Raw genomic sequence first — 26,124 nt, 5'->3', positions numbered from 1 at the left:
GTTTGGTAGTGAAACTTCGGCAGTAAAGGAAGAGGATATTAGCAGGCTCAAACATACAGAAATGACAATGATTTGGTGGATGTGTAGTGCGTCCCTGAGTGTGAGGCCTGTGGGGGCTAGGCTGATGATGGAAGAGTTGAGAGGTAGGATGGGACTGGAATGTATTGGTGTTGTGATGAGGAGAGGTAGACTACGATGGTTTGGGCATGTGCAGAGGATGGGGGATGATAAATGGGTGCAGAAAGTGAGAATTGTTAATGTTAGAGGTTGGGATGCGAGAAGCAAACCGAGAAAGACCTGGGATGAGGTAATTGAATATGACATCAGGGATAAAGGACTGAACAGGAAAACTGCCAGAGATCAAGTAGCATGAGGAGCCACCATTAGGTGACCAAGGCTGATGCATGCAAGCATGCTGCTGCCTTCAAAAAAGAATGAACCATAGTCTCACATCTGTATGTTAAAGTTGGCACTAACACAACTTTATGTATGCATCGTGCAGCTGCAACACTCAAGCCTCCGTTTCTTATCAAAGTTTTCATACCACCAGCTACTTTCCTTCCCTGTGTCACTCTACTTTCCACTTCTTTTGCACATTTTCCTCTCTTTTCTATCACTGTATCCAGGTTTTTGAACTCTCTCAATTCTAGTCTCTCTCCATTCACTGTAACACCACACAGGGAGTCACCTTCTCTCTCAATAACCATTACTTTACTCTTTTCTACATACGCTATCAAGGCATGAAACTCACAGACATCTCCAAAACTCTGCACTAGTCTACCAAGCTCTTGTCCAGTATTTGCGAGCAGCGCTGCATCATCAACATACAACAAATTTGAGATATTCCATCCATCAGTATTCATAACCAGTGTCATCCCTCGTTCCATTACCCATGTTTTTACTTCTCTCATTACCCTACCCATATATATATATATATATATATATATATATATATATATATATATATTGAACAACCATGGGGACATCACACAACCTTGTCCCACAGCCAAACTGATCATGACTCATTCACTTAGATGCCCATTTACACTTTCACATGCCATACGACCATCATAAAAACTCTTGACAGCACCTAGCAGCTTATGATCTACATCGTACATGCACTAACATAAATGCCATAAACATATAATAGTCCTTCTAGGAAGCCTCCTCCACTAAATCTCTCACCGCAAATGTTTGATCCACACATCCTCTGCCACTCCTACATCTACTCTGTCACTCTCTAGGACTTCTGATATCTCTCTTACTTTCTCTGTAATAATTCTTCCATAATCCTTCCCTAGAATACGCAAAAAACTTAAGCAACGATAATTCTTGCACTCAGGTTGGTGGGGCACTCACCATCCACTCACTAGATGTAGTGCTGCTCTCAGGTGCCTGCTTTTTCCTCTCTTCCTTCCTTCTTTCCATCCTTCCTCATCTATCTTTCCTTCCTTCATTCTTTCCTCTTCCTTCTGTTTACAGCTAACTCTACACTGAGTGACAAGCCAAATGGTTTCCTGTACGCCAGAAAACCATTTAATACACTGGGTGGTAACCATATAGTCAAATTATGGCGCCTGGTGGTTTAGTGGACAATTAAGGTACTCCAATCGAACTGAGCCGGTGCAGGTTTATATCCATGGGATGGTTCGGGTTTACTGTCCACATAATGCCACTCAAGGATGAGTGAGGCAGGTCACTCTCATGTTAAATGTCAGGACCACACTGGATTACATGATGAATGAATGAATGATGAACTTTGCTCATCTTTATTTTTGTACAGGGGTACAATCAATGCCTTTTTCCACTCTACTGGCACAGTTTCACTCATCTATGCCTTCTTACATATCTCTAACAAGTGTTAGTCGCTCACTTGTTGTAGGTAAACCCAAAGTCCTGGCCTATACTGCAGATATATTTTTACACAAGGTCTTGCCTCCACCACACCACCCTTGTCTCTGGCCTACAAGCTGGCCCACTCCTATCTCTCTCTCTAGAAAAAGACTGTGTGGGCAGAATTTGCACTAGACCAGACCTTAGGTAAGGGAATTAGGTCATGTACACCCTACTTAGAACACACTTACATACTGGTTTACAAGTGGTTACACAAGCACTTCATTCCACTCTCTCCACTACACTTAATCATCTCTGCATACAACTCATCAAACCCAGCTGCCTTCCCATTTTTCAGCCTCTTCACAGTGTTCTTCACCGGTGTAAGTGTCACATTTCCTGGCACTGCATTCCTTCTCTGTACACCCCCAAAACCAATCATGTTTACAGTCACTTTGCTCTCTCCATTCCCATTCATCAGACTTTCAAAATACAGTAATCCTTCCACTATCCAATGTAACAGAGCCAAAGGCACGTCTGGAAAGTGGTCCCGTCTGGAAAGTGAGCCCCTGCCTGCTGGACTGGTACTTATGGACCCTAACCCAGCCTAACTTTGAGAGCCACCTAAATAACTCCCTACCGGACATGTATAGCACCTATTTAAACCTATTAAAGACCCTATTCACACCAATAATGAACATAAAGCATGAAATAAATGAAAAAGAACCAGAGAATGAGGAATTAGAAGTGAGTTTGGAAAATAATTAGCAGTGTACAGGGTACTTACAGCACATCTGTGGCCGACTCCTCTAAGGCTCTGGAAGTGGCAAAAATGCTCTTGAAGCACGTACAGTAATCCAGTGTTGTGCTACAATTAATTCTTTGTACCATGAGTTATAATTGTTTAACACTGCACATTCTGTTCTTAATTGCGCCACGCCAGTTTCAACCACCACTTTGCACTCCACACTTAATCCTTTGCACTCTAAATTCTAATTTCTGAACACTGCACAACACTGTAAATTCCCATGTGGTCTAGTGGCGAGGTGTTGTAGTTTATTCACTGTTTATTCACAAAAACGAGCATCTGTGGCATCCACTGCGATGAACATCTACCCTCGACAGTGGTTAGGCAGTAACTGGGGACAGGGTTGCCAGATCTGAGCTCGGTCACATTACCAAACTCCTCAATTTTCATTACCAAATTTAAGTTTTCAGTACCAAATTCTTAAAGGAAGCATTTATTCTTCACTAATTATATGTACAAATGGAAATAATCACTCTCCTTATAACCAGCAATATGTTTATTTTTGCACTAGGTATGCTAGCAGATTAATCAAAGAAAGCACACAGTCCACCATCTCCATTCTCTATATCTTCATACATGTGAAAAATCTGTTTGGTAAAGGATCATGCTGATTCACTACCAAACGAACCTCTCAATACCAAATTGGCCCACATTTGGTAATGAAAAATACCAAATGGCAACCCTGACTGGGGAGGGGGGAGGAAGGAAGGAAGGGGTGAAGGGGCTGTCCATAAACAACAGCTGTTCTGCGCCGTGTGGTGCAGCGCGCCAATTTCAAATTATGGGTGGGAAAAAATTCGGATTTGGGGGGGATTTTTTTTTTTTTTTTTTTAGCCACTTTTGGGTTCCGAAGGTCTCGGCCCACAATGTCTGGTAAGTAGGGAGTCCGGAAAGTGGGAGTCCGGAAAGTGGGCGTCCGGATAGTACAGGGATTTCCGTATTCTTTCCATCTGGTCTTTACTTCATCCTCATGGGTTTATAATCAACCACTTACATCATTTACACTTTCACATTTCTTTCCAGTCACTTCTACATTTCCGCACCTCTTTCAAGAATTATTTCCTATTTTCAAAGTAATTTGCATTCATTTTTCTTCCAAGATCATCATTTACCTCTTTCTTTTTCCTCTTTAGTGTCTTTACATGCTTCTTGCTCTCAATAGCCTATATTCATTTCTTATTTCAACTGAACCCCTGTCCTGTATCCACTCTAGCCACTTCTTCCTCTTTTCCTCCACTGCTCTCTTAACCTCTTCATCCCACCATACCGTACCTTTCTTCTTTGTTGTTACTCTTGCCACACCACACACCACTTCAGTATTCCTAATTAAGCAAACCCTATAGGCATTCCATAAGCTGTCCAGATCCATTTCACTCCAATTCACTTATTCTATCTCCTCCCCTACTTTGACTCTGTATCCATCTGCCATTTCTTTGATCCTCGGCTTCTATACCTTCAGTCTCTCTCTGACTGCTCCTTTCTCGCTCTCGGTCCACCTCACTTCTCTCAGCTTGATCTTTTATACCACAATCATATGATCTGACATGCCTCCACATCGTCCTCTCACTGCTCTTGTATCAGCAACACTTCCCAGCATCGATTTCTCTACAAGCATGTAATCAATAAGGCTCCTTTCAACACGATCTCCATTTCCTCTATATCATGTATATTTATGTGCATCTTTGTGTTTGAAATAAGTATTACAAATGCACATCCTCCTTTCCTGACACATGTCCTTCAATCATCTCCCAGTATCACTTTCCCCTGGTACTCCATTATTACCCATTAATCATTCACAGGACCACTGCCTACTCCCTCATTCATGTCGCCCATTACAAGCACTTTATAACTCCTGGGCATTTCTCCTACTTCATCCAGCTCATCCCCAAACTTTTCTCTCGGTGCCTCACTCCTGAAATCATATGGTGCATACACTAAAATCACCGTCACGTTCACCTTCTTAAACTTGAACTTGACATTCATACATCTCGAGCTGACACATTTATAGTCTTTCATTCCACTCTGCCACACTTCATTCACCAACAAAGCAACTCCTTTCTTGCATCTTCCTCACCTATTCATGCCTGACCTTACACACTTTACACCCACCCACTCCTCCACTTCACACCCTTTCATCTTTGTTTCACACAGTGCCATCATGGAATACCTTTCACTCTTGAACACATTCAGTACTTCTACCCTCTTGCTCTCCTCATTCACATCTCTCACATTCCATATGGTCACGTGAATCTGCCCATTTGGCTGGGGCCCTGGGCAGGTATTGGGTCCTCCGAGTTTCTCCAAAACATCTGCCATGATTTAGCGATATTAGATTGGGGAATCTGAGGGACACTTAATCCGGTCAAAAATCCTCGTTATATGGCTACTACCCGGCGTAGCAGAAGGTTTCCTGAGAACAGGAAACCATTTGGCGTGTCACTCAGAGCCCATAAGGCAACACTACACTGGGTGAGTGGATGATGGTCACTCCCACCTACCATAAGAAACACTCATACAACATAAATACTGGTAACAAAATAAGATAGTAAAGGCCTGTCTTCAAACTGTGATATAAAATCCATATTACAAGCCTAACAACATTTTTGACATATGAAGGTCAGCTGGAAGAAATGGCTTTTGGGAAAATTGACAAAATACTTACAGTAATACAAAAATGCATACAGTATTTTAAAAACCCTTCTATCTTAGTCTCCCTTGCTAAATGTCAGACACTACCCTCATCCCCAACCACCTGAACATTACAGTATTCAGGGAACTCTAGCACGCTACATAGTTCCTCTTTTTGAAGCTCTCCCTCCTCCTCAGAGCTCTCCCAGGAAACAACAGTGCATAATGCTTTGATAACCATGAGTGAGGCTTGATGTTGAAGCTCGCATGTGGCCTGGGAGGAAATTATTCATGTGTGTTTATGCATGTGCTGCTATTATGTTATCCATTGTAATTCCCTGGGAAAAAAACAGGTAGAACCTGTGTTGTGGTGCAGTATTTGCAATCAAAAGTACATATTAAAAACCTTTCATGTATTCATCATCAAATATCAGAACAATCAACTGCATTCTCATTTCAACAAATGTCCATATTTAATAAAATGTACTTTCAATATATTTGCATACTGCAGATACCAACTCACCTGTAAAAGGCCAGCTGGATGGCCATCTGCAGGAAGCTGTCAGGACTCAGTTGATGGGATTTGATAAATTTCTTGCCAAATCCAGAAAACTTGAAACATGTCATTTCAAGGTCCTCCACCAAACTGAGAAGGGGTTCAAAAGAGAGAGAGAAAAAAAAATGAGAGTACAAATTACCGTTGTTACAATCCAAGCTCCTGTGCTTGTTAGGAATCTGAAAAGATACATTTGTTGAAATAATGTCCCATGAGAGAGTGTTTGAAAAAGATAATCAGACTGAATAGGCATACCAATGTCAACATGAAGAATGGTGTCAACTACAGACTGGTAATACTAGGTGGGTGCAGCTTATCAAACTGGCAGTGAGGCAGGTTGCCTGTGCCAATACTTGTAGTAGACTGACAACACATTTCAATACATCATTTAATAACTTAATCCATCTGTACCATCTTCCCCTGAGAAGCTGGAGAAGCTCATGAGGGGTATATAATCTAGGTACACAATGTCTTCTTATAACTGACCACCACCACTCTCATACAAGCAATAAGCCAGTATGTTGAAGCCAATTTTAAGTACAGTTGTAATCTACCTCTGATAACAGAGAAGTCCTAGAAATTAAGCCCTCAATCATCAATTGGTGGATATATCCTCCTATGTTTATACTGCTTAACAGTGCATCCTATTAAAAGTGGCCTCCATATATGGACTTCCATGCATTTCTATTCCTATTGTGCTTAGCAATCACCCATCTTTCACAAAACACCATCCACTCTCAAATATGCTCACATCCTATCTCTCTATTTTGTTCCCTGTCCTCCACTCCCTCCTACTAGTCATCTTCCATGTATACTCACACACTCACCCTGGTCAGTCTCTAATTATCTAACTGCTACATATGGCTTAATATTTTTATGATATCAAACTCTAAATAAACTCTTCAAGAACACTTACTTTTGTTCATCTATCCATCCATGTCAATCCATAGTGCCGTCTCAAATACCTGTTTTAACTACTCTAAGCATTTTTTTTTTTTTTAACGTAGTTTGTCGACAAGGACTAAGGCATTGCCCCTGGGGTAGAGGACTTGGGTTTAGAAGCGTGTAGCACTTTTATGACAGGATGCCCTTCCTGATGTCTACCTATGACCCTTGGGTGGACTCGAAACTCCGACCCTTTGGTCAGAGCACTCTAACCCACTGGGCCACGGCTGCTACAACCAGCTAAGATGACAGGAAAGCGCTACCTCTCCCGGCATGGCAGCTTACCCGGGCATGGTGCAAACTTACGACTCTGCGGTCTAGAATCAGGCACTCTACCACTTAGCTACTGTGCCTCCAAAGGAAGGAAGGGAGGAAAAGTGCATGTGGTAGGGTATAGGGTTGAACTGGGTACAATTGCAATAATCTCAGGCCACTACACCTTACTCCATCATCATTACCTTTATTCGCACCTAAAGATGGGGTGAGGTTCCACAGCTCTCACTCACGTTATATTTCCTTCCCGTACCATTCACGTTTCATGACAGTACATTTATCATCATCATCACCAATAGTGCACAGAGGCATGAGTGCACCCAGCCAAACTATGACATGGTCATTACACTTCTTTGCATCAATCTATCTATCTATCTATTGCCAGACACCTTAATCCCATACGGGGTGGCCACAAACAAACCGCCTCCATGTCACCCTGTCCCCCACCATTTCACTGCCCTGCTCCCAACTCACACCCCTATCTCTCATATAGCTCTCCACTCCATCCCTCCATCTCATCCTTGACCTCTCCCTCCCTCTCTCCCCCTCCACCTCATTCACACACACTCTCTTCGTCAGTCTTTCACTCTCCATCCTCTCCACATGGCCAAACCACTTCAATGTGTTTCTCCTAACACTTCCTACCACATCCACATCCACACCACAACGCTCCTTTACATCCTCATTTGGCAGTCTGTCTCTCCATGTGACTCCACAGGCTCCTCTCAAACAACTCATTTCCACTGCTCTCACTCTTGACTTGTGTCCCTCCAGCAACATCCCAGAATCACTTCCATACATTAGAGTTTGCATCACAATACTGTCATGTAGTAATTTTTCACTTCAATGCTCACTTCCCTGTTTCTTATCACTGCTTTCAAGAAACCAGCAACATTTCTTCCTTGTTGTACCCTTTCAAGCACTTCACCCTCCAAACTTCCATCCTTACTCACCACACTACCCAAATACCTAAGACGTACTCACATTTTCCATTTCCTCCTCATCCAACCTCACTGACTTCACTTCTCTCAAAGACCATAACTTTACTCTTCCCTACATACCTTTAGATTCCGTTTCTTACACACACTCCCAAACTCATCCACCAAGCCTTGCAGCTCCCCTTCGTCTTCACATAACAACAAAGTATCATCTGCAAACAACAGTACAGGGAGTTTCCAAACACTGCCCTCTCTCACTAGGGCCACTCCAACATCCACTACCCTACCTTGTATCTCTTTTATAACCCCATCCATGTACAGATTTAACAACCATGGAGACATGACACATCCCTGTTTCAACCCAACCTTCAAACAGAAAAATTCGCTCAGTTCACTATCCACACGCACTGCAGCATTAGCACCCTCCTACATACTCTTCACAGCATTCAACAACTTCCCATCTACTCCATATATTCTTAATACTATCCACAATCATTGTCTATCCACCCTGTCATATGCTTTCTCTAAATCCATGAAAGCCGCATACAACTTCTTTCCCTTCGCTAGAAACTTCTCCACTAAAGATCTAAGAATGAATATCTGATTTACACAACCTCTTCCCTTGCTAAAGCCTCCCTGTTCTTCTCCAATTGAGTCCTCTGTTATTTCCCTAACTCAGTCAATAAGTATCCTACCATATACTTTTCCTATTACACTAAGAAGACAAATGCCCCTATGATTACCACACACTTCTTTTTCTCCTTTTCCTTTGTACAAGAGAATAATTATACCTGACTGCCAATCCTCCAGGACTCTACCTTCCTCCCAGGCTAATCTGCACATCTTCCACATCCATTCAACTACTATCTCTCCTCCATGCTTCAGCATTTCACCACACACTCCATCAATTCTTGGGGCTTTCCCCATTTTGACTTTCTTTGCTTCCACAACTTCCATCCTACTGATTTCTTCCTGTCTTCTCACCTCTCTCCTTCTCCCAGCCATTCCCCCAGCCACTTATACTCGCATTACTTTCATTCTCTATGTTCAACAATTCCTTAAAGTGTTCTCTGCCCACTTTCTCAACTTTCTCCACTAGTAATCTACCATTTTTATCTTTCACTCCCTTACTAAGTTCATTGCCACCCTGTCTAACTCTCTACTTCTTTCCAGAACATTTTCTTAAAGTCCCTCCACTTTACACTCAAATTCCTTCCAAATTCCTCATCCACCCCCTTCTTACTCTCTCTTACTAATCTTTTCACCTCTCTCTTCCTTTCTACATATAACTCTCTCTTCCGTCTCTCAACTTCTTCCACGCCCCTATTTCTCATCCATTCATTATATGCTTTCTTCTTTTGTGCCACAGCTTGTCTAACTTCTTCATTCCACCATGCTGTTCCTTGCACCCCCTTTTGTCTTCTCTCCACCCCATCAGTACCACCACAAAATACAGCTCACAAACAATCCACTAAACCCTCATTATATTCCAGCCCCTCATCCCAAACCACACTCACCTCATGCACCTTATTCTCACAGCCAGACAAGCCTGGGGTGGGGGATGAAGAGGAAGACCACAGGACACATAATTCAATTTCCATCACAAATAAAGCTTCTATGTATCTATCTATCTATTGTCAGATGCCACAATCCCATAAGGGGTGGTCATTTGACTCTGAGTTATTTGTTTTACATTGAGGGGCACTAACCCTCCACAAACCTACTTGCTGACACATAGGGAGCACATATGATTTGGTTATATGGTTACCACCCAGTGCTGTAAATGGTTTCTTGGCTTACAGGAAACCATTTGGCTTGTCACTCAATGTAAAGCCACCTGTAAAGGAAAGAAAAGCAGTAAGAAGTGACAGGAAAGATGGGAGAAACAGGAAGAGAGGAGGGCACACACAGAAAAAGAATGATAAAGGCTAAGGCAAAAATAGGCAGCATTACATCAAGTGAGTGGATGATGGTCAACACCACCTACCGCTAAATAAAGCTTACTTTTATAATATGAAAGAGTACAGGCTATAAGGGTATGCCAAATACAGTCAAGTTGCCTATGGCGCGGACTTCTATGACATGGTTTTCTGTGACACGGCAAAGTGCCAGAACCTATAAAAAAAAAAAAAAAAAAAAAAAAAAAAAAAAAAACGCATAAAATACCTATGGCGTGGGGGCATGGCAAGGTTTGAAACGCGCCTCACGCCTCGGAAGACCCAACGCTACCCCTTACACTTTAGCACTATTGTCGGCGGAGTTAGGTATGTTCAGTACACTGTATTATGCTCTTAAAGCCCTTTATTATTTATTGTTTAGTGTTTAATTTGTGTGTAATACATGCATTGACTGACTGCATGATTGTGTGCCTGTGTAAAGTAGGGGAAAATAGGGAAAAGTGGGGTGAACAGGGGGACTTTGGGCAAACATCCAGAACCAAATTCCATTTTTCCCATATGTTTAGTTATTGGTATGGCACAGTTTTCCATGGCGCAGGCTTGGCCCAGAACCAATTAGCCGCACCTTAGGCAACTTGACTGTATTAGGCAAATACAGTGCTGCAGTTTAATTTGCTTGGGCATGGGGTGCTGGTGAATATCAGAATAATGTAATAGCACAGCAATTCCAGCCTGCAAGCTTAAAGAGGTGTGTGAGGGAGGCTGCACGGTGGAAGGAGTACCACATGAGGCCTCCACCTCTCTTCCCATCCCCCTTCTCACCTGACAGTGGTAATGGAGGGTGGAGAGAAGTGGGGATGGTGGGGGAGTTATAATGACTGAGACGAGGGTCAAGGGTTAGGGGTCAAAGGTAGGGGTGACATGAAATTATTCATGGTATTTCACTATGGTAACTGGCATACTAATTGTCAGCTGACAAGAGTCTAGCCCAAATTTCATTCCACAATGATCTTGAATATTCTACAGCCTGGTCTGTAACTTGCATCTGCACACTAAACAGCTTGGGGCAAGGCTCACAATATTGTGAGCCTTGGCCCATTAATTATTAACAGGTCAATCGTATATTGATATTGTCAGAACAAGCAACTCATGATGACAATGTAGTTTACACATACTGTTCTATATGTTTCTCCTTTACTGAGTTATGGTGTCAGTACTTCCAGTATACAGTAATGAACACAAACATCTTACAAATTATTTACTGCCCATTTACCAAATAAAAACAGATACATAGATGGACTTTACCTATAAAACTTCCTAACCTAGAACCCATGAGATCTATCCCACATTGCAAACCTATACAGTAATGTACTCTACACTGGGTGGATGTTGCACTGATCAGTAGTGTGTGGTAATTTAGCCAAGGTAATTTAGACAATTACTGATTAACTGGCTGTCAATATAATCTGTTAATTACTTATGACTTTAAATATATAAAAATTTGATTCACTGTTATCATGAAGATGGTCATCACCCTACTGTTACTATCAACATGATTTTGCAGCCCACTTGCCATCTTATACAGCTGACCATTGTTAAACAATGAACTGGTATGAGATGAATTGCTAAAAAAAATAAAATAAATAAAATAATAATAATGATAATAATAATAACTTTTTTGTATACAATCACACTTTTGCCTATAAGATCACAATGATCCTGAATGAAGTCTCACTGGTTGATGTGCAATAGCTATCTCTGCTCATAAAACTGTTGACATGCAAGATTACAGTAATTTACCATATGTTCCAATATGCCCTTTGAACTCAACCTGGTTATTGTCAATGATGGAACAAGAGTGTGGTGTTGGAGTAAGCTAGATGCAGCATGCGAATTGCACTAAATGGAAATACCTACTGTACCAGCTTAGGTTAGCTGCAAACTAATTTTAGACTTATATTTGATGGTAAGCAGCAAATGAAGTGTAGTGATGTGAAATAACCTGTTTAAGTGAGCTGGAAACTTATTTCTAGACTTTGTCAGGTCGGTGATCCATGGCCAGGAGTGTATCCCCATTAAACTCATGTTATAACTGATTCGGTATATGATAAATCATTATGCAATTATTTATTTTCAAAAACATCCTCATTGTAAAACAAGGGCATGCCGTATACAAACACAGTTTACATACAGACAAACATACATTCATACATTTCCAAGGCAGTGTTCCATGCTTGCATTTGGTCAGCCTTTTTGACTTGATGGCTGCTCTCCAAGCTGTACAGTTGCCTGCAACATTCCAGTCAAGTCCTCTACCGTGTGGTTCATACTCAGGACTTCATCCCACATTTTTCTTGGTTTGTCTGCAGAAGCAGTCCTCTCCATAAGCTGTACAGCACTTCCCCCAGTTACTCTTATATATCCTTTCCACATGTCTACACTACTGTGCCTAAAAATATTTAATTTGAACAGAATTTTGAACTTACCTTTCCAAAGCTACTTTAGCATCTTCAATATCCTGCTTGATGTCAGCACTGATATTAAACATGAGGCGGTGAGGACGGGAGAGTTCTTCTGCCTGCTGCTGTTCTTTTCCTGCCATCCTGCACCAAAATATTTGTGTTAATTCGGGTAAAACTGCACTGATAAGAGTGAGGTACAACTGGCCTTATGTAAAGTAGGACTGTATTAAATTTGTTTGAGTCAGAGCATAATCATCAAGGTTTATATATATAACTTTATGTTAACCCTTCAATGACAGATGTCTGCATATGTAGTCCAAGAGTACAGTAATCCCGCATTTTTTGCGGATTTTTTGTCTACGGTTTTGCCCTCTCGCGGATTTTCTTAGCATTAATAAGTTCAACAAAAATATCCTTGAATATACAGAAAATAAAAAATTTGAAATTCCCGCAGCTTGCAATTGTAGCGCGGTAAACTCACGCCACCCTCTGTCCCTTTCCCGTGGCCCCTCTGCCAGTGTTACCATATCTAACATAATTTTATTCTTTTAGCATAATTTTGATCAAATTTTCGAGTCCGGAATATTTTTTAGCATATTAGAAGTTTTAGAATCATTCTAGCATAATTTAGAATGGAATGGAATATTTTTGGAATAATTTTATAAAAGCTACAAATCAGAGAGAGAGAGAGAGACGAATAAGGTAAGAAGATGTTTGAATAGTTGGTTACTTTCAGTTTGGGCTTGGTTGGGTTGGATTAGGTTAGGTGAGGTTAGGTTAGGTTAGGTTGGATTAGGTTAGGTTAGGTTTGGTTCGGTTAGGTTAGGATTAGTTTGAGCTTTGTACTTTACCCATGAAACCTAGATTTTTCCGATGGATTTTGGTATGATTCATTCGATTTTCAGCTTGATTTCGGTCGGAAATGACCATTTTCTGTGTTTCCCCCCCTTCCTATAACCCCCTATTCCCCAAAGATCCCCCATTATTGCAGGGGGATGGGGGGGTCATATCTCAAAATCTGGTTATTTCCGACGGAAATGATGCTCAAAATCGAATGAATCACATCAAAATCCATCAGAAAAACGTAAGTTTCGTGGGAAAAAGCAGTATGGGCAGAAAACCGATATTTATCCTCTTACTGTATGTAGGTTCATTTTAATATTTTCAAAGTAAACAATACATAATTAATATGTTGCACGAATATGTATAGAATTTTATCATTTAGCTTCAAGTTAGCATAATTCATTTTTTACTTGGAACAAATTTGCTCAATCTAGCATAATTTTTTCATTGCCCTAGCATAATTTCGTTGTTTGGATATGGCAACACTGCTCTCTGCCCCGCATTCCTCAGTCCACGCCTGACTGCCTTACGTGTCTGGTGTGCTTTTAACTGCACTATGATATGAGCCTCTTGCCTCCCACTTGCTTTCCACATGGCCCCAGGACGTAAGCCAGTCTCACCAAAGGCTAATAATACAATTAGCAAGAACTCCAAAGTGACAAAACGATCAAGAAAAGTTATGACCTTAGCAGAGAAAATTGTGTTACTGGACAAGCTAAGAAGTGACCGTGCGAGTGTTTGCTATCACCAGTTAATGCATCTTTTTATTTTGTACTGTTTTGTGAATAAATGTGTAGATAATTGTGTATTTCAGTACGGTGTTTACGTTTTTCCTTCATAATGGAGTATGTGCTTTCAATCTTGTAAGAAGGTATTTCGGGATGAGTATGGAGGTTTCGGGACAATTCGCAGTCACAACAAACACAAAACAATTCGCCTTCATTAATGAAGATGGCTATGGGTGACGCTAGAATATAATTCAAAGGCGACTACAGCGACAAAGAAACAAGTTAATTATTGACTAAAGGTGCAACTGATAAATAATATCCAGAACCTACGCTACTGAACATAGACTTTGCTGGATCCCCCTGAAATATAGTTATTAAAGTATTGATTAATTAATAATAAGTATATTGATAAAAGTATTGATTAGTATATTTATAGAATGGCGGGGAATCGTCCAGGGTGCGAATTGTTCTGAAGGGGAATCGTCCATGTTTTGACGGGGAATCGTCTGACGGCGAATTGTCTCGCAATCAGTATGGACATGGACTGTGTGATGGGCAGCATGGTGGACACAAGTGTAAGATTCAATTGTTAATAGAGTATTCGCGGAATTGACTTTTCGCGGGGGTTACAAGAACGTAACTACCGCGAAATATGCGGGATTACTGTACTGTACTAGTGGTGAAGAGACGGGTGTCTGCATATGCAGTCCAGCCATTTTTCAAAGTAGTGCAGGCATTAACCCCCAAAGTATGCAATTCGCTCAGCAGGTCTGTCCCTCCAGCTGCAAAACAGGGTCGATTTTTTTACTTTCACCAAGGTAAAAATTTTTCTTCCACATTTCAAGAGACTAAATTTACACACCAGAAAATGTGTATTTCAGCCAGACTGACCAAATAGTTATCGCACAATCGCCTGTCAAAGATGCAAAAAAGTTACCAATCCCCATGGGCGAAAATAGAAAATGTGCGGAAAATGCCTTATTTACAATCAATAATTATATATACCGGTACATAACTAATGTCAATGTGAAGTGTTCCCTAGGCATGAAATGTCAGTGTGGCATACACCCACAGCAACAAAACAAGCCAGCCGAAAAGTGGAGGTGGAGTGTGTATGGCTGGAGGGGGGAGGAGGATGGAGGGATAGGGGAGGAGGGAGGGGGAGGAGGAAGAGGGGAGAAGGGTTGCTATGCACACACACTGCTGTAGGGGGTATATTGGGGTATGGTTGGTTGGGAGGGGACAATGTGGAGATGATGCAATGGAGCTGAGGGAGGTAAAGTGATGGTGGTGGAGGGGGGGGGTTCTTCTCCCCCACCTTAGGGGGCCAATCACACCATACCACCCTAGATACTCTAGCTCTCATTGGTCTGATCCTATATACATCACCAAAGGGGCAGAGTTACCCTCCCCCAGTTTTTCGCGTGTCTTTATCAGTCGTGCGGGATAGGCTGGCGTATCAAATTACACAAAAGCACGATCGTATGGCATTGGTCTTGAGGGATTAAGGCAGCTTCCCATGCTTTATATGGGATTAGGATGACAATAACAAACCCTCCCCAACAAGTGATGAATACATTACGGTAACAGTGACGTGACAGCGACATGAATTAGTTAGCAATACCGAATTATATTTTTATATATCCATATATACTGGAAACATGTTATTCTCCATAAGTGCCTCTGTGTAATAAATATACTGCAGTAACAGTGACACAGCAGTGACGCGACAATGGCGCAATCTGAGATATTATCATCATAATTATTATAATATGGAGTGTCCAGATTATTGGAAAAAAGCATTATACAACGGTTTTGAAAATGTATTTCACTGCAAGTGTGTGGTACGAGTATTGCAGTGCCAATACAGCAAAATATAACTAATGCAGCGATCACACAGTGAATGTTTATAGTACAGTATGTGCAATGTTAAATAGTAATCATAATGAGAAAATTGGGAATGCAAAAGTGGTGTTTGGTGTGGAAAGAGTAACAACAAAGAAGAAAGGTAAGGCATGGTGGGAAGAAGAGGTTAAGAGAGTAGTGGAGGACTAGAGGAAGAAGTGGCTAGAGTGGATATAGGACAGTGGTTTAGTTGAAATAAGAACTGAATATATTAAGAACAAGAAGCATGTAAAGGGACTAGTGAAGAGGAAAAGGGGCAGTAAATGATGATCTTGGAACAAAAATGAATGCAAATTACTCTGAAAATAAATCACTCTGGAAAGAGGTGTGGAAATGTACAAACAACAGTGGAAAGAAATGTGAAAGTGTGAAGGATGTAAGTGGTACATTATCAACCCCTAAAGACCTATGGCTGTCGAATGACAGTTACAGAAATGTCACATAAAGTCCTATGGCTGTTGATGGTACAGAGGCTACCAACAACTGGCAGCAGGTAGCACCGCCTCTTTTATGATGTATGTGGGACCTGGCCAATGGGAACTAAGAGATCAGGTGGTGGGAGGCATGATCTGGCCCCTTTCCCAGATGTGGAGACCCCCTCTCTCCCCAGGCCATCTCTCCACCTCCGTTTGTCTCATTGGATCCTGCCTTCTGTGTCCCCTCCCACCCAAACTGCCCCCCATACCCCCTCTAAACTATAGTGTGTGTGTGTGTGGCAGACAAATTCCTTCCGTTTCTCCCCCTCCTGATGTCACCCCACACACCCTCCACTTCCCTATTCCCCTTTATTTCTTAAGGACGTCCCATTCATGCTCATAGTGAGGAGTGACTTTTTTATTATTTCTGACTGCCAATTATGCAGTAACCATTAGACATATGAGAGTGATATATATATATTTTCTGGTGTGTAAAATCAAACTCTTCAAATCTATAAGACCAAAATTTACTTTGATGCTCTCTCTCTCTCTCTCTTCTTAAACACGAGGGGTAACAATTTTTATTTTGGATGTTCTTTGATGGTCAATATTGCAGTAGCTGTAAATCATATGAAAGCGAAACATACATTATCAGTGAGTAAGTTCAAGCTCCTGAAACCTGTCAAAAAAAATATTACCTTGCTGTTGGCATCCCTACGTGTCAAGTGGGGTTGGTGGAGGATTAGTGCCCCTCCCTGTAAAACAATTAACTCTAAGCCGTTGGCCACCCCATTTGGGATACATGGCGTCTGGCGATGGATGGATGGATGGAAAGTTCAAAAATTGAACTGTTTTTGCAGTTCTGGGGATTGTGGGCTGGGAAATTTGCAGTCTATAGGGGTTAACCCATGAGATGAAGTATGGATTTGATGGAAAGAACATTTTGAAAGGCTGATGAATGGGAACGGAGAGATCAAAGCGACTGTTAACATGATTGGTGTTGGGGGTGTACAGAGAAGGAATGCAGTGCCAGGAAACGTGACACTCGCACAGGTGAAGCTTTTGCCTCTCCTGATACTGATTCGCTTCATGCTAGAGGATCCATATATGCGGCATGTGTTAGAAGTGTAAGGCTGTAAGGTGGCGATGCCCAGGCAGTAAAGGAAGAGGATATCTAAAAGCTCAAACAAACTGAAATGATAATGATTAGATGGATGTGCAGTGCATTGTTGAATATGTGGCCTGGGGGGGCTATGACTGCATTTGAAGAGTTCAGAGGAAGGAGGGTCTTGAATGTACTGGTGTTGTGATGAGGAGGGGTAGACTGAGATGGTTTGGACATGCTGAGAGAATGGAGGATGACAACTGGGTGCAGTGGGTGAAAAAGGTAAATGTCATCAGGGGTAATGTTGAGAGAAGCAGATGTGGAAAGCTACCGTTAGGTGACCAAGGCTGATGCATGCAAGCATGCTGGAGCCTTCATAAATGATAGAATGAAACAGTGCACACATGCCACGTTAAAATGTACACACAACATCAACAGTGTAGGGAACCTATGAGGTAACCCCACAGGGGCAATTGCTTACCTGATATCAACAGGTCTGCTCAATTAGAAAGACTAGGACTAAGCAACAGAAACAATACTACATAATCCTTGAACACTCCTACCCAAACATTGTTAGTATGCATTCCACGTGTACATAATAGGTTCACTTGTCCTCACGGTCATTTAATCCTCTACATTTTGCCCATATTTATGTCCTCCTACAGAGCAGTGCTTTGTTTAACAATACAGTATTTTAATTTTTTCTCTCATTCTGAACAGTCCTCACACCCTTTTTTTGCAATGCTTCTCTCACTATCACATACATTCATAACACAATGTGATGCTATGTATTGGTCTTTCTTACTGGTACCTTTTGTATTACTGAATACTTAACTACAGTAAAGTGCAAGGCAATGTCAACTAACCAAGGTATATAACTCCTAAGTCACAGAATACTATACCATCTAAATCACTACTTACTCTGCATCAGGAGATTATAATATACTTACTGCATCTCATCCATCTTATTGTTTCTGAAATGAAATACAGAAGAAATATAAAAGAACAGCATGCATAAATGATCAAAATGCAAAATTTACAACACTCAAAAAGCTACTACGAAAACAAAATAAAACATGTACAAAAAGAATGAATAAAACACAATAACCAACAAGCATTAAGTTATGCGTAATTCATCAAAAGAATTCATCAAAAGAACTGATATACAGTAATCCTTTGGCTATTGTGCATAAATGACACCTCACCTAGTGTGTGATAATGAAAATGCACGATAATGTAAGCACACAACATATGAGATTTGTCCTAATGGGTACTGAGCACCCAACATGTAAACTCAACTTTTCCTTTGTACAACAATTTAGACTCAACACATACATACTGTTATGGCATAGTTTGTTTCATAGAAATGATGAAAAGGGCACTGTACGGAAGAAATACGTACCATAAAGAGACCCGAGATGGGCTTGGGAGTAAGGGATTCTGTGGCTAGGGGATGGAGAGTTAGATGCCTCCATCACCTGGGATTAACTCCTTGAATAAGGCCTCATCTTTGAATCCCTCAAAGCCATCAGAAACCTCAGAATCTGCACCATCATTGTTGGCAGACACAAGCTCAGGTGCACAATAATGAATTTTTTTTGGCCCCCAAATGCAAGATAACGGCCGGAGTGCAGATTTTCATTTAGCAGTGAAAACAAAAGCTACTATTACCAAGTGCATGATAACCAAGGGATCACTGTACACTGGTACAGTATTCGAGGTACACACACACACACACACACAAACACACACACACATATACTGTATGTATGTATATCTATATATATATATATATATATATATATATATATATATATATATATATATATATATACACACACAATAATCCCTCCAATATCCGACGTAATAGAATCATAGGCAGGTCCGGATAGTGGTCCTGTCCAGATATTGGGCCCCAGCTTCTGGACTTGTACTTATGGACTCTAACTCAGAAAAACACCTATACAACTCCCTCTGGACATCCATAGCACGTATTTAAGACCCAAATCACACCAATAAGGGACATAAAAGACTGAAATAAATGCAAAAGAACCATAAAATGAGGTTTTTGAGGTAGGTTCATACAATATTCAACATTCTGGGTACTTACAAGTCCCTGGCTCCTGAACTGGTAGTTATGGACCCTAACCTAGCCTAACTCAGAAAAACACCTCCCTACTGCACATGCATAGCACCTAAGATGCAGCATATTCACACCAATAAGGGACATAAAAAAGTGAAATGAGGTGTTTGAGGTAAGTATAGTATGGAAAATACAGTTGAGTACAGTATGAAACATTCTGCCTACTTACAGCAAGTCCATGGCCATCTCGATGAATAACCGCTTCCTCTCAGACTCTGACGGTAAGAAGGATTTCCTGAAGCACTTGCAGTACACTGTTCATGAAGTCTTGCACTGAACTTAGTCATTCACACTCAGAAGTCCATTCTCTTCACAATGCGCACTCTTGTCTAACTTATGCTCCATTGTAACTTAATAAGTGTTGCACTATGCACTTTAAGTCTTTCCACTCTTATAACCATTTTCTAAACCAAAAACACACAAGTTAATTTACGTTAAATTTAGTCCAAAAATTGTTTGTCTTTTCACTCACAACTGTAAATCCTTAACACAATGCACTGTTTTTTTCATTGCACAACACTGTAAATTCCTGTGTGGTCTAGTGGAGAAGTTCTTGGCATCTAATTACTGTCAGAGTCTGAGAGTAGCACAGGGAGGTGACCTAGGGGTGCGTCGCTGGGTCGTGGTGATGGCGTACCCACTGCAGACAACTCTGAAGACAGACGCAAACTCACGTTGAGCGGTGACTCCACCATGGCTGATGTGTTGGGCTGTGGCTCGGAGCAAGAGGGCCTGTCTTGGGGAGGCAACGGAGTGGAGGCAGGGCTGGCCACAGCGGGGGTCACGGGCCTGAAAAAACTGTCAATGGTTGATTGACGCAAGGAACGACGATTCTGACGATTTATGATGCGCTGCCTGAAAGCACGCAGTTCTTCCACAAGTCCCAAGGGCCCCATGTCCCTGTCGCAGTCCGGGTGTTCCAGGTAGTTCAGAACGAACTCTAAGTGATCCCAGAGTGCGCTCAGCTTGGGGATGGCTGGAGTTGTGTCATGTTGAGAGGAGTCCGCATCATCGTCGCCATCCTTGTCGGAATCTTCAAGCTGGGTACTGATACCTGCAACTGAAGATGCGATCTCGATATCAGACAGAGTCTGATACCCAGGATCGCCCTCATCGTCATCAAACCACTCACGCACGTCGTCCACATCAACATCGTCGCCGTGCATACGTAGACGTGCATGGAAGTCATCCACGTCAAAACCTAAGAAATCGTACTTCACATTCGTTCCGAGAAGCAGACGAGACCAACCATTTTCTAGAGACTTGACAGGGATTTCCTTCTATGCACTGGCCCAGTTGTAGATTGCAGACTTGATGTTGTAGCGGCTAAGGTTTTCCAAAGTCCGCTGGCCTCACATGTCCCGTCAGTCCCTGTGCTCGTCCTCGTCCTCGAGAACAACCATCACCTCGCCAGGAACTTTCGGCCGTATAGGCGCTTCGTTGCCACGATCACTCCTTGGTCCATTGGTTGGATGAGAGCAGTCGTATTAGGTGGCAGAAACATGCACCTAATGCGGCCATTCTCAGCCACCAAGTCCTTGTCGCACGGGTGGGCAGATGCATTGTCGAGGAGAAGGAGAGCCTTTACCTGGTCACGTGGGATTCCCAGTTTCTCCGTCTGGTAATGTATGACCTCCTTGACAAAATGGCGCTGGAACCAATCTTTGAAGATCTGGGCTGTGAACCAAGCCTTCAAAGAATGGTACCAGACGACAGGAAGGACATCCATCACCCCATGAAGACACCGAGGCTGCTTTGCACGGCCAACAATAACGGGCTTAAGCCGGTGCATGCCGTAAGCACTGGCACAACACAAAGCAGATATCCGTTCCTTGGAGAGCTTGCGGCCAGGTACACGCTTCTCCGTCTCCTCGGCTAGAGTGTTCGTTGGCAAAGAGCGATAGAATAAACCAGTTTCGTCAGTGTTGTAGACTTGACCGAGAGTGAGGCCCTCCCTGTCAATCAAGCCCTTCACTTTGTGCCGAAACTCGTCAACTCCATCTTCGTTAGTTTCCAAAGCTTCGCCATGAGCCTTACGGTTGGTAAGGCCATGCCGTAACTTAAATGCGAAGAGCCAACCCTCGGATGCCTTGAAGTCTAGGGCATCGTGAAACCTGGCGAACTTCTCAGCAGCAGCCTTCAGCTCCATACCACATACCATCACACCAGCAGCACGTTGCTGTCGATACCAAATCAACGTGGAGCGGTCGATTTCAGCAAACTTGCGAGTAAACATCACCTTCCTCTCCACGTTGCGCTTGCTTCTCGACGAGAAGTCAGCCGTGTACTGCATGAGTTTGTCTCGGGATCTCTTAATATCAAACAAAGTAAATCGGGCCAGGTTAAACTCACGGAGGATGCGTGAAGAAGACCACCCCGCATCTACTTTCTCCAATATCTCCCGCTTCTTCTCCAGAGTCAACACCACTCTCTTCCTCTTCACAGGCGGCGGGGCCATCATCACACACACGAAGGAGAGATACGAGAGCAGCAGGAGTGCCTGCAGCAGATAAGGCACCACCACAAAAGCGAGCACATGGGCAGCCATGACAACGTGCGTTCACTCGCGCCGAGAGAGAGGCGGAAAGTGGGGAGGATGCAGGGGCGCTCTAGAAGATGTCAGAGGAATGACGCGCCACAACAAAGCTGTCCCGTGCCCTGCGCGCCAAGTTCAAATTACGGGCGGGATTTTTTTTTTTTTTTTTTTTTTTTTTTTTTTTTTTTTTTTTTGGAATATTGGATCCTGGGACGATTATGTCCGGTTAGTGGGGATGTTCGGATATTGGGCGTTTGGATATTAGAGGGATTACTTACAGTAAAACTTCAATAAGTCAACCAGGCAGAAGGCAGAATTTCCGAGTAAGTCGAACAGTGACTGAGGTGTGACTTTAGTGTTTATTCAACAGGTTACATTTTTGTTTCTTATATTCCATGTGCTACATTTTAGTTTATTATATTCCAAGTGTTACAGTTACATTTTAGTTTAACTATTGTAAAGTGAAGTAATAAGAGCAGAAATTTATGTAATTAAGTGATTGCTGCACCCCTCCAACTAAGCAATCTCCTATCCTATCTAGCCTATGATATGCACTAAATTGTTTTTATTGTTTGTTTTTATTGCTTTTAAATGCTTCTTTGGTTTAGTGTTAATAAACAAGTATATAATCACATATAATTTGCAATTATTGTGGGATGAATAATTTTTTTTTTTTTTTAATTATTTCCGGTTAGTCAGAAAATTCGGTAAGACGAACAACCCTAGAGCCCCATACAGTTTTGACTTATGAAGGGTTTACTGTATATACACACACACACACACACACACACACACACACATACATACATATATATATATATATATATATATATATATATATATATATATATATGAGACCAAGCAGTCTTTCTAGCTTACTCCAACTACTACTAAACTTAGTAACACGTATCTAAACTAGTAACATGTATGACTTAGTACACTGAGCTCATGCATCTAACGGACTACCGTACTCCATATAATCAACCCCTCACATATAATCCATAATGTGATCCATTAAATTGGCAATGGGAGGCCCCTCAGCTGGTGTATGTTCATAGGTCAGTCCAACTGCACCCTTCTTGCCAACGACAAACTGTGGAGAGAAATAAAAAACAACAGTAGTAAGTCAATCCCATTACTATTTGGATGATGAAGGGTCCTGATGCTATGCTACAACAGTTCACAACATTTATGGGTAGATGACCTGACTATCCCAAAGTAGTACTACATGACTGAAAAACCTGCAGCCACTGCCTACAGACTCAAGACAATGTACACAGCTCCTGACCTACATCCTGACTAACACTTAAAACTGCCATATTTCCATAATCTGTAAATTAAACTAAGTTTATAAATAATGCTTCTGCAACAATGACAAAATGACAATACAAATTGTGTCAAAGAATCACTGCATAATGTCTGAACACTACAGGAGTTTATTCCTGACGAAATGAGTTCACTTTTCTACAATCAAACAGAGCAACACACCCAAACCATCAAACTGTTAATAATGCCCACACCATCTTTTTTCCTCTACAAACCTTTAAGATAAAAAACTACTTTGGTTCAGTGTACACAATATCTTCTGTAAACTTCATGCAGTTCTCTCACTCTCTCTCTCTCTTTCTCTCTCCCCAGGTGACTCTACACTGAGTGACAAGCTAAATGGTTCCCTGTTATCCAGGAAACCATTTACTGCACTTGCTGGTAACATTGCCAAATGATGCATGGTTTAGTTAGTAGGTTATGGTGCTTCAACTAGATGGAGCCTCAGCTTCCATTTGATCGATGGTTAGTGTCTTATAATGCCACTCAGGACCAAGTGGGGCTTATCATCCTTGCTTTAAACGTCAGAAGTAAGTAATCAAGCACCTGGTACCTACACTCCGGTTTAAATGGGGAAAACTGTGACTAGATGAAAAATGAAAAATATTCTTAAATGATTTCTATATAACTTCTTAATAATGAGTAAAAAAGGAAGAGTGAAACCCTGGAAAGAGGATATTATAGAGGCATAAACCATTTGGACCAGATAATGAAGATAATGGAGAAAGTCCTGGAAAGTATGGTAAGGGAAAGACTAAATACTGATGAGATGCAGTTTGAGTTTATGCCAGGCAATGGGGCCAATGATGCAATATTCATTGTCTGACAGCTTTAGGAAAAATTGTTGACTTGGAGAAGACCTCTAACAGAGTTCCTAGGGAGGTGATGAAGTGGGCTATGAGAAAGCCTGGGATTGAGGAGTGGCTGGTTAAGTGGCCTTGGCAATATCCAAGGGTACTTGCACCCAGGTGAGTGTGAAGAGAAATTTGAGTGATGAGTTTTCTGTGAAAGATGGCATTCATCAGGGTCAGCCTTCAGCCCCTCATTGTTTATCATGGTGCTTGAAGCTCTCACTTAACTCCAGAAATGGACTCCCATGGAAGAGGTGTTATGCTGATGACTTGGTGTTCATTGTGGAGAATGAGAGAAAAACAGAAAAAAGAAAGCACTTGACACACCACCTTCCTCACCAATCTCGTCATCAGCACTTTCGACATTTTCACTGGCTAATGCACTCACATCGTTCATAAACCCTTCAATGTCTATTTCTGACACCTCCGACACTGCATCATCCTCTTGATCCTCCCAGGAAATGGCTCACAGACAAGCATCCACTCTCCATCACTGGTGGTTTAATTAACTTGTTTCTGCCTGGCTGTAGTCACCTTTGAATTATTCTAGCATTATCCACAGCTGTCTTTTTTAATGACGGCGAATTGTCTTGTTATTGCTGTGATGGTGAATTGACTTGATGACGCATTGTCTCGAAACCGAGTGGTGTAGGAGACAATTCGCCTGCTGTCCTCTTGGGTTAAGGTGAGCACTCATATTCTTGTAGGTTTAGTTAAGCCATATCCTTGTTGACTTAGTAAAGCCATAATCTTGTTGGTTTACTTTATCTTAGGTACAGTTCCCCTGTACAGTACAATACTTAGGCCTGAAAGGAGTCTCAAGGGTTGCCCACAAAGGGAGGTGCCGCCCATATGTAATTTTTCCCATAGGTTTATGTATTCAGAGAACGCAAATTCCTAGTACGCGCCATCCTCTGCCGCCCATATACTCGCGTACTAGGGGGACGTACTGAATATATATATATATATATATATATATATATATATATATATATATGTATATATATATATATATACACTGTATATATATCGATATTGTATATATATATATATATATATATATATATATATATATGAACTTTTTTCACGCGATTTCGGTTATCCACGAATTTTTCATACAATAATTAAAACATAAAATTACAGTATTCAAATAAACAATTTTAATATACGAGAATAAAATACAAAAATGCCTACCTGCTGCCCATGTGCATACATATATACATGTGTGTGTGTGTGTGTGTGTGTGTGTGTGGGAGGTCGGTCTACCATGCACCCCACAGTCAGTTTGAATCCGATGGTCGAACCGTGCGTGACTCGTGAATCGTTATTTGTGGCTTATTTTTCTGCCTTCCAGTGATTGCTTGCCTTGTTTGTCAACATGGGGCCTATGCGTAGTGCTAGTGATGCATGTGGTAACACACCAAAACGGACTAGTAAAGTGATGTCGCAGACAAAGTTAAAGTGTTGGACAAACTTAGGGAACGAATGTCGGCGACAGTTCGCCATCAGGACGATTCCCCGTCATTTATTTACATACCAGTTTATTTAGAAAATACAGTACACTAGGTTTTTACTTATATGAGTTATAAAATCCCCCTGAAAATTAGTTATTAAAGTATTAATTAATCAATAATAAGTATATTTATAGAATGACGGGGAATCGTCCATGTTTTGACGGTGAATTGTCTTGGAACCGTATGTTTGGGGTGAGTGAGTCAACTGTTCGTACAATAAAGAACGCAGAACATAGGATATGGGAGGCAGTGAGGGCTAGTGCACCAGACTGTGCTAAAGTGTCTCCACCTACACCTGTGAACTGTCTAGGAATCGTATGTTTGGAGTGAATGAGTCAACTGCTCGTACAATAAAGAAGGCAGAATGTAGCATACGGAAGGCAGTGAGGGCTAGTGCACCAGACTGCTAGTGTCTC

At 41.6% G+C, this 26,124-nt stretch overlaps 1 protein-coding gene across 1 annotated transcript in view; it reads right to left on the bottom strand.

The window, feature by feature from the left end:
• CRAT (Carnitine O-Acetyl-Transferase) overlaps positions 1-26,124 on the bottom strand; it is an 81,318-nt gene that overhangs the window by 26,423 nt on the left and 28,771 nt on the right. The window contains exons 8-10 of the mRNA XM_080272853.1: positions 23,010-23,110; positions 12,366-12,482; positions 5,793-5,915 (exon numbers count right to left, since the gene is read on the bottom strand). Of these exons, the coding sequence (XP_080128979.1) occupies positions 5,793-5,915; positions 12,366-12,482; positions 23,010-23,110 (341 nt within the window). The remainder of the gene's footprint in view (positions 1-5,792; positions 5,916-12,365; positions 12,483-23,009; positions 23,111-26,124) is intronic.

Source organism: Coenobita brevimanus, chromosome 6 (assembly GCF_032717465.1).
Source record: "Coenobita brevimanus isolate Jiangsu-jjx chromosome 6, ASM3271746v2, whole genome shotgun sequence".
NCBI classification, from domain to species: domain Eukaryota; kingdom Metazoa; phylum Arthropoda; class Malacostraca; order Decapoda; family Coenobitidae; genus Coenobita; species Coenobita brevimanus.
The sequence above is the reverse complement of the archived record's forward strand: the minus strand, read 5'-3'. Positions and strand labels throughout refer to the sequence as shown.